Genomic DNA, 9,015 nt, shown 5'->3' with positions numbered 1-9,015 from the left:
CACTCATTAATCAATTTCTTTCAGTTAAGGCTTTGGTCGACTTTACTATGGGATTTTCATTTTTTTCTCATTTTAAATCACTTATTATGGAGCTACATATGATTTTCCATTTAAATGACGTCACAATTAAGGTTTGCGGATTTCTCTGCTAACCGACGTCATAAAATTAAACTTCAGTGAAATTCTCAAATCCCAGCCAGTGTTCTAAGTCGATAAGTATTTCTCTCTGTGCCAGAATCCTCTCATGCTAAAACTATAAAATTACTAAGTTATCAAATTTCTCATTTATCTCAGTTATCATAACATACACCCAGTTACATTTATATGACCAAGAGGACCTACTACTTAGAGCGAAGCTCTGAAGGTCATACTACTTCCAATACGACTTAGTGCAGGAGTCGTGTGATGCCCGTCGCTTATTTTTAACCCTAAAAATAACTTGAGTGAAATTCACATATCCCAGCCAACGCCCTAAGATTCCCTCTCTGTCCCATTATGGCTCTTGCATGCACTCATTGGGTGGGGGTTTTTTTACCTGTGTAGATTTCTGCAAAGACAAGGGAGCTGGCAACCACGCCGACCCTGACAACTGTTACGGCTTCATTATGTGCGATGTGGCTGGTAATGCACACGAAATGGATTGCCCAGCAGGGCTAGCATTTAATCCAAGCCTTCTCGTATGTGATTGGCCTGAAAACGTCGAATGCGAGGCTGGAAGTGGGGAGTTATCATGATGTAGAAGCAAGCTTACAGCCTCTCCGTTCAGAACATGTGTGTCATCCGCGCTGAAAAATAATACTGTCTAAAACGAATTGTAAAACCGTGTCGTTCGGAAATGAATAAGGAAGTGTCCGGCTGAAAAGACTTACATCTAGTTAGTCCGAAACCTGAAACTACACATGAACGAAATTCGTCTTAATGCAGTAAAAAGTTTTCCTTTCGAGGAAAAGGGATTGTAGTAAACGTGAAAGCTTGACAAGCTTTTTTCCATGACAAGTTATTGAGTTTTCGAGGTTCTAGTTTAAAATAGAAAATGTAATGTACTCTAAGCTTCTTACTAGAACCAGTCACTACAGTGATGCTTCTCTAAGCTTGTCCAAGTCTGGTCCCCTTCATGAAGCGCAAGAATATCCCTTTGATATAAACATGAACTTAACATAAACTTAGCCTGCGAGCAAGCTCTCCTATTTGGGCGAGCGAAGCGAGTCTCGCGAGAACGCGCTAGCGAGCGGCGCGTTCTCGCGAGGCTCGCCCAAATAGGAGAGCTTGCTCGCAGGCTAACATAAACTTTACTACACTATCCGTCTTAGAAAAAGATTTGTTCCCATGCCAATTAACAAGGAAATGTTAAGGTACTGAATTCTTAAGCAAACTAGAAATCTCTATGTTCAAAGCTTAATAAAATTAACAAACAGTCTCTCATCCATGTAGGGGCACAGACTTCTCGTCTCGGTCTTTTGGCGAGACAGTGAAACCGAGCCCCACTCCTACGCACAACCTTGCACGAGAGAGGTTGACCCCCGCCCCCGGGGATTGACCCTCTGGAACCGAGTCAGATAGATAACCAATTATCTAGTTTATAATACTTACTGGCAAATTTTTTTAGGGATCTTATCGAATCTTAACGTACTGACTAAAATATAGTTCAGTTTAGGATGTAAGGACCAACGTTAATACTCCCGATTGTATAATCAGCCTTGCCTTTTTCGCGGTTGACTAATTAGCAATTATTCCTCAAGCCCGAATGGGCTCTGAGTCAATAGCGGCCGAATGGGCTATTAACTCAGAGGCCATGAGGACGAGAGGAATAATTGTTTTCAGTAAAATCCAACTAGTTGGTCAAAAACATCGAGAATAAAAAAGTTTTAGCTAATTAAAGCTAGACTTTAATCCTTTTTTGCCGCCAAAAAGCCGGGACTCTTCGCTACTAGTGGGCTATAACATATAGCCTAGTAGTAGCTCAACCAATCAGAACGCAGCATTGATAATAGACCACTAGTTGGATTTTACTAAAATGTCATAATCAATCAAGTAAAAAGCCTTACCATCGAAAAGGATTTTCGTGATAATGGAACTGTTCCTATCAGTATCTTCTAGCGGTTGCCGGTGTCCACCTAGACGACGACAAAGATGCGAAAACGTGTCTTGAAAAGTGAGAACCATTTTCCGAACCGTTGGCGGTCAACTCCAGTATTGGACACTTTTTTCGCGTCCTGAGAGTGTCCGCTTATGGAAGCTTGCCTTCTCAAGCGAAGTTACTCTTCTTCCGACCTGCTACGAAACTTAGTGCAGCGAGTTGCATACACAAGACCGTATGCCCTTAGAACAGGAGAATCTGTTTCTGTGTCTGCCTCCTCAAGAACTAACAGATTTGGAAAATTTTGCACCATCAAATACCAGAAACAGTTTTAAAATAGCGAAATGTGATATGTCTTACAGTTATATTTACGTGTAATAATTCCGAAGTATTTGTATGTAATTAATGATCCGCCTGCAAAAAGGTTGAATAAGCAATCATTATTATTATTATTGTTATTATTATTATCCCATTCGGTAACAGGTCTTAATTCCACGCGCTGGCGTAAAACCTCCTGTTGGTCAGGAGCCGATTACTTCTGTGTAAGTACAATGGTACCGTTCCGGGGCTTACTATACATGCAGGAGAGAAATAACCTGTATCGATTCAGCGCTTTGCCACGCCAGTTCTACAAAAGATCTAGCTGCTGGTCTGGATGAACAGTAGACTGCGAGCAGCCTTACACCAAGTACTACCCCTCTCATTTTTCTTTTGAGTCACGGAGATCGAGAACACGTGATCTCCGCGCATGGCAATGAGGAATAGACTACGAATACTGTCCCCCATTTTTCCTCAAGAATAGTAGAGCGAGCGAAACGCAAGCGCGTGTCGCCTTTCCTCGCGTGGGGTGATTTTCACGCGCGCTCGCGTTTCGCTCGCTCGACTACCCCTGAGGAAAAATGGGGGACTACTCGTAGTCTAAATGATGAAAGAATAGCTTGCGTAGCATGGCGGTTTTGGTTTTGTGCGCAAAGTAATAAAGGCGGCCGAGGGCAGAGAAACCGAGAGCTCAGTACTGCGCCAGACAAAACCGCCATGCTACTAGCCTGCGAAAACATCCGTTTCTACACGCTCTTCGCCGCTGGGGACGTTTCCTTCCCGCGAAACGTCCCCAGCGCCGAAGAGCTAGGAGAAACGGATTTTTCCGCAGGCTACCCATCCTCGGAGACCCAGTGGCAGATAGTGGGGGCGAGGGAAAGTCTAAACGGGCGGAAAAATGATAAAATGGCACGAAGAAAACTGCGAGAAGAGCCCCTGGGGACAATGTCTTACCAGACAAGTTCCGAACGGTATCCGCCGTTCTGACTTCTGATTGGTGCCAGAAAAACACAAGTTTTCTGGCACCAATCAGAAGTCAGAACGGCGGCGACCGCTGGTAAGACATTGTCCCCAGGGGCTCTTCTCGCCGTTCTTTAGTTTTCTTCGTGCCATATTTTTTCCGCCCGTTTAGACTTTCCCTCGCCCGCACTATCTGCCCCTGGGTCTCTGAGGATGCAGGCTACCATGCTACGCAGGCTAAGGAAAGAAGGACGACCGCTGGCGGTCTAGATGAAAAGATCGATGTCTGCAAAATAAGCCATCCAGCACCCGGTTTTCAGTGCGGTTTTCTGCCCACCGGTTTGGTGAGTCAAGATCGAATTTGCCGGAAACCTTCGGCTTCGTCGAGCTTCGGTGATTACACTCAACTGGGTCTGGCTTTTGTTTTAGTCCGCTGAAGGTACCAACTAAGGTGTTGTTGTCCAAAGTCACACTTGGCGAAGGGTCAATCCGGAGTTAGACCCCTGGGGATACTTGGCCAGTATTGAGCTGCTGAGGATTAGAAACCCTGACCCTGCTTAGGACAGCGATCGTTAAAATCCCCATACAAACCCTTATAATATTTTTGTTGCGTAATTAACAACGATTCTTACTTGCGAACGTGGGGTGCCTGTGTACTGTCTGTAGTTCATTATGGAGAGCCTGTGCTTTCACATGTGCATGTGACGCAAGATTTGGCTGGTGTTGCGTGACACAAGTAAAGTACATTGTTCCAGTCGTGGAAGTAAATATTTCGTAATCAGTTTCCGCAGGAGAACCTTCGCCATTACGCCGAACGATCATGGTTAACAACACTTTTGGGAGAAATCTGCTCTAATTTAGAGCCAACCAAGTAAGTCCTTCAGTTTAAATGTGGTTGGTCAAGGCATATACACACGTATCTAATTGCATCGTTCAAAATATAAACAGTAGTCTGTGTTTAAATACTAAAGCGCGAACAAATTCTAGATAAAAGGCTCAGCGATCATTCAATAAGCCATAGGTTCCATATTCTAGTAGGAACCGAGCCTATTAATACTACGGCGTTTTCTATTTTTATGTGCACTTCAAGCATTTAGACGCCAAATATACCACTCGCTTGAAATTTTGTAACGTAATGCACGCGCCATTCCTAGCAGAGCATTCAGCAAACCGGTTTGCCTTTGGTATCCAGATTTGGTGATCTGATATGTTGCTGTCTTGATAATCTGCTTTGGAACTCTTAACCTTTTGTATTAGGATAAATTTGCAGAATAATATTGCAATGGGGACCAGCAAAAACAAAAGTTAGGGTTCGCGAAAATCAGTGTTCCGTGAAATGTTCAATGAATACATAATACTTGGGCGAGTGAAGCAAGTCTCGCGAGAACGCGCGAGCGAGCGGCGAAGCCGCGAGGGGCAGAGCCCAAATTGGAGAGCTTGCTCGCAGGCTAAAGCAAGTTTTCCTAGAATGACAAGTTTTTGTAATACTAGTAACAGCGCAAAAAATTAAAGGTTGCATTTATAAAATTAGAAAGTTGACAAGATACCCCTTGACCGAGAAAAGACCAGACTTTGGCACATACCAATCCATGAGTTATTTTACATTTTCGAGAGTTAAAATTTTGCGGATGGGCGTATTTATATTTCGCAGGAACTATCTATCCTTTTCACGGTAGGTCCAATTCGAGCAAATGCTGTCAAGAAAGAAATATCCTCAGGGTATCAACGTACCGGCGAAAGAATGGTTGAAAATATAATAACATTGTCGGTTCTATCTACTAATTAGACTAATTACAGTTTATCGCTGAATGTGGCTTATTGCTTCTGTCCAGGCAGGATCTGATTCATGTTTATTAGTAACTGGCTCCAAACGGCTGTGTAGCAGACTACTTTTCTCGTAAATGGCGATGTTTTATATGTAAATGTGACACTGGAGTTACTTTTCGCGGATAAAATTTTCGGGACCACAAAAAATGGCAAAAATTAGAACGTGTGAAGTTATTAAAGTGCCAAACGGTACTTGACCTATATACACGCACAAAGGGGTTCCTTTTTGTTTACCAAGAATGGCTCGTTTAAGGGCCGTAAGTAACACTGGTAAAACAAATTGTTGTGGCCATCATCATATAACTTTCTCGCAACGAACGTGATAGATGATTTTTGTGAACGACGTCGTCCACTGTGGTTTGGTGTTAAAAATAGGTCATCATAAAACACCCTGCGAAAGTACTTCCGGTCACGAGTGATGTGACCGGAATTGCACTTGAGAACGTCACTTGTCGTTGTGTAAAATCGTGTCACATCAGATATTTAGTTCTGAAGCTCTTTGATCCAGAACATTTATAACGTTTTAGTCTATAAGCTTCATGCCGACGTCCCTTTCGCTTAGAGGAGTCATCAGCCTGCGAAGAAGGCAAAGCCATTCGGAAGCACAACACAGGTCATCGAGAAAACGATGGGGGAGAGGGTACGGGGAAAAGGCAGAGAGACCTTCTTTTTCTCGACCCTCCCCCATCATTTTCTCGTTTTACGTCTTACTTGATCAGACTAAGGAGTTATGTAAGTTTTCAAATTGTGGGATTGACTTAAAATGATAATTGTGCAATTTGCAGCTTGACTGAGATGCTGGGGAAATGTACTGGTACAGAGTTCTCCTTAGCTTGCGAACAGCAGACGTATTTCCGGTCGTCCCTTTCGGAGGGAGAGAAGCGACGACCGGAAATACGTCTGCTGTTCGCAGGCTAGGTTCTCCTGTACCCATAGGCCATACCAAAAGGGAAAAAGGTATCTTTATCCTCTCTTGGCCTAACGGAAAGTTGCAGTTTCCAGTCGACCTCCCTCCCCTCTGAACGGTCGAGAGGAAAAATAACTCTTCTAAGAAGGACATGCTTCAAGGCTACATTCTCTTTCCTTTTTAGTTGGCGCGTTTTTTTTGGGATGCAATTCAGTTCATGTAAAGCTGTTAAATCCCTCAGACCTGAGGTCAGACACCTCATGACGTTTAGACAATGTCGTATTCGGTATTGCTTTCTAAGCCGAGGAAGAAGAGCTTATTTACGAGGAAAAGCAAGTGAGAAAGTAGAGCTGCGTTTATGATTTCACTGAATTATAGTGATTAGGCGATTTAGATTAGTTAGTTTGAAAACTCCATTTAAGTATTATAACATATACAGTCAACTCTCTCTAAGACGGACACCTTTGGGACCGGCACTAGCTGTCCGTGTTAGAGAGATGTCCGTCTTATAGAGAGTCAAATAGAGGGAGCAAAGAATTGAAAGGCAGGGACCAACTCTAGCTGTCCGTTTTACAGAGGTGTCCGTCTTATAGAGGTGTCCGTTAAGAGAGAGTCGACTGTACACATTTCTTTAAGTTGTCTGTCACGAAAACCTCCTCCCCAGGTTGCTCTGCTCAAGGCTGCAAAAGACCCTAGGGACAATGTTGGTAAAGTTTCCTCCCCGCCTTGTTCCCTGCCCATAGAACGCCTATTTACACTTTCTTTTTCTGCTGCAGTAACTAGAAAATCATGACAGAGGGAGAGAGTGAAAGCACATACGGCGCTGTTGGGTCAACCACGCCAGTTAGAGAAGGTGAGGAGCACGAAAGAGTGCGGAGCATCAGTTCATTTTACGATGACCAAACAAAAGACTGCAGAACTGTATCGGATGTAGGTGCTGAAAAAGCAAGGTTGCACGAGGGAGAGCAAGAAGAAAAACCTGGAGACGAATTGTTTCTTTCATTTGACAGCTCTCCTAATGAATGCGTCAACGGTATAACAACAGAAAAAATGGCGAGACCCACCTACATGTCTCTCAGTAACAACGAACAATCAAAATCTGATGCTAGTTCATCGATTAGTCCAGGCAGCTCTCAACCCCGTCGAGTGTCATTTTTGGCTAAACCTAATCATAATGAAGCGACAGACCCTGACGTTGCTTATGACAACCGTGGCTATTCCTCCGACATGATGTCATCAACAGACTCAATAAAGCGCGTGCGTGCTATCACAAACTGCAGCGTTCGTTACCACACACATAGTGAAGGTGAAGAGTGCAACGAAAGTGATATTTCTCAACTCACTTTGAACTTTCAGCAAAATTCACAGAGCACGCCTCGGGCGCGAAGGAGAAGGTATACGAGACACGGCACCCTTGTATCGGATTCCTTCGTCAACGAATGTATTTGTTGCTGCACAATTATTTAACGTAGTTCTGGAATACTTAAAGTTTTCTTATATAATGCTACTTCTTCAAAACTAGTGAAGATGCGAACGCTTGACGGGGTAGCAATCGTGGAAGTCGCAAATTACAAGAAACGATCGCGAGTGTGCCCCTTTATTTCTTATGGCACACTCACCACCGATTGCCCGTTTGCTGTACCTCACTACAAACTTTGACGAAACTCAGAAACGCAAATCAGCATTAAGAATATAATATATGACGTTGACTTATTTGATATCGATTTATTTAAGAAGATTAAATATTATACGAAAATTGATATTTTTCACCGGACTGGGTTGCTTTCTTAGGTTACCTATACGAAAATGCATGTTTGTTATAAGGAGGGAATGGTAAGCTATTAAACATTGCTTGGTTAAATTTTAGAAAGTGAAAAATGCTAGAAATAAATTCTGTTGGAGAGGAAAGGTTGGAAAAGAACTAAGAAAAAGAAAAACAACTATTTAATCTCCTGTATGACGTTTTCAAAAGAACACTTTATTCGCTGATGCAAACTAGATGTCTGTTTTTTTCTTTGTTTTCAAATGTACTGAGGGTGCGGGTGTCGTTGTTTGTAGTGGTCGGAGGAGGGAGACGCCTCCACCCAAACCGTTCCCCGCCCTTTCGCCCCCTACGTAACTAGCTAGACCAGGAGCCCATAATCCGGAGCAAGGAACTTCCATGAGCTCGCCTTACGGCGTTTTCACGGACCAGTTTATTTTTAGAACGGTTTTGACGCGAGTTTTGAATATCTTTTAAATTCCACAAACCAGTCAGTAAGACCTACAGCCCTAACAATGATATTTTGTGCCTTTTAATAACGTTTAGTTTTCCTTTTTGCTATCTTATACTTCAAGTGCGCTCATAGACAGGGTGGAGATTCTATTTTCGCGGGAAAAAGTGCCTTAAAATGTGTCTAAAAATAAACTGGTCCGCAAAAACGCCGTGACATAGGCCTTGTATGGGAGCTGCTCGCTCCATGTTATGGGCTCCTAGCTAGACTCGGTATCTTGGCTTTAAATCCAAGATGGCCGCCCGTATGGGAAGGCACCTCGACGATCTTCTTGATCTTACGGAGAAATAGGGGTCTGTGAACAGTCTAGTCCCAAAGACGCCACATGGAGCATCCTCGGAGACCCAGGGGCAGTCAGTCGGGCAAAAGAGAAACAAAGGAACTACTGATGAGTCGAAAAAACGTTTGGGATGCTATCAGCAGGAGCAATTCAATTTGCCCCGAGAATGTTCTGTTTTTGACGGATCACAATGTATCGTAAATAAGATGCGGCGGCAACATGAAAGTCAAATAAGCAACAGCTTGACAAGGCAACAACTTTGCACGTGCATCACGCTTTTTTGCACATTTCCTTGCCGTCAACTGCACGACTACCCGTGAAAATGCCTAATTTCAACTTTTGTGAAGGATGTAAACAAGCAATAACAAAATTC

General features: G+C 43.3%; 1 protein-coding gene across 1 annotated transcript; it reads left to right on the top strand.

The window, feature by feature from the left end:
• Nucleotides 1-4,018: 4,018 nt before the first annotated feature.
• On the top strand, nt 4,019-7,624 carry LOC140937389 (uncharacterized). The gene is made up of 2 exons (XM_073386944.1): nt 4,019-4,226; nt 6,866-7,624. Exon 2 carries the CDS (start codon nt 6,879-6,881, stop codon nt 7,554-7,556), a length of 678 nt encoding a protein of 225 aa, XP_073243045.1. The 5' UTR covers nt 4,019-4,226; nt 6,866-6,878; the 3' UTR covers nt 7,557-7,624.
• The last annotated feature ends 1,391 nt before the right edge of the window (nt 7,625-9,015 follow it).

This window comes from Porites lutea, chromosome 5 (assembly GCF_958299795.1).
Source record: "Porites lutea chromosome 5, jaPorLute2.1, whole genome shotgun sequence".
Lineage (NCBI taxonomy): Eukaryota > Metazoa > Cnidaria > Anthozoa > Scleractinia > Poritidae > Porites > Porites lutea.
The sequence above is the reverse complement of the archived record's forward strand: the minus strand, read 5'-3'. Positions and strand labels throughout refer to the sequence as shown.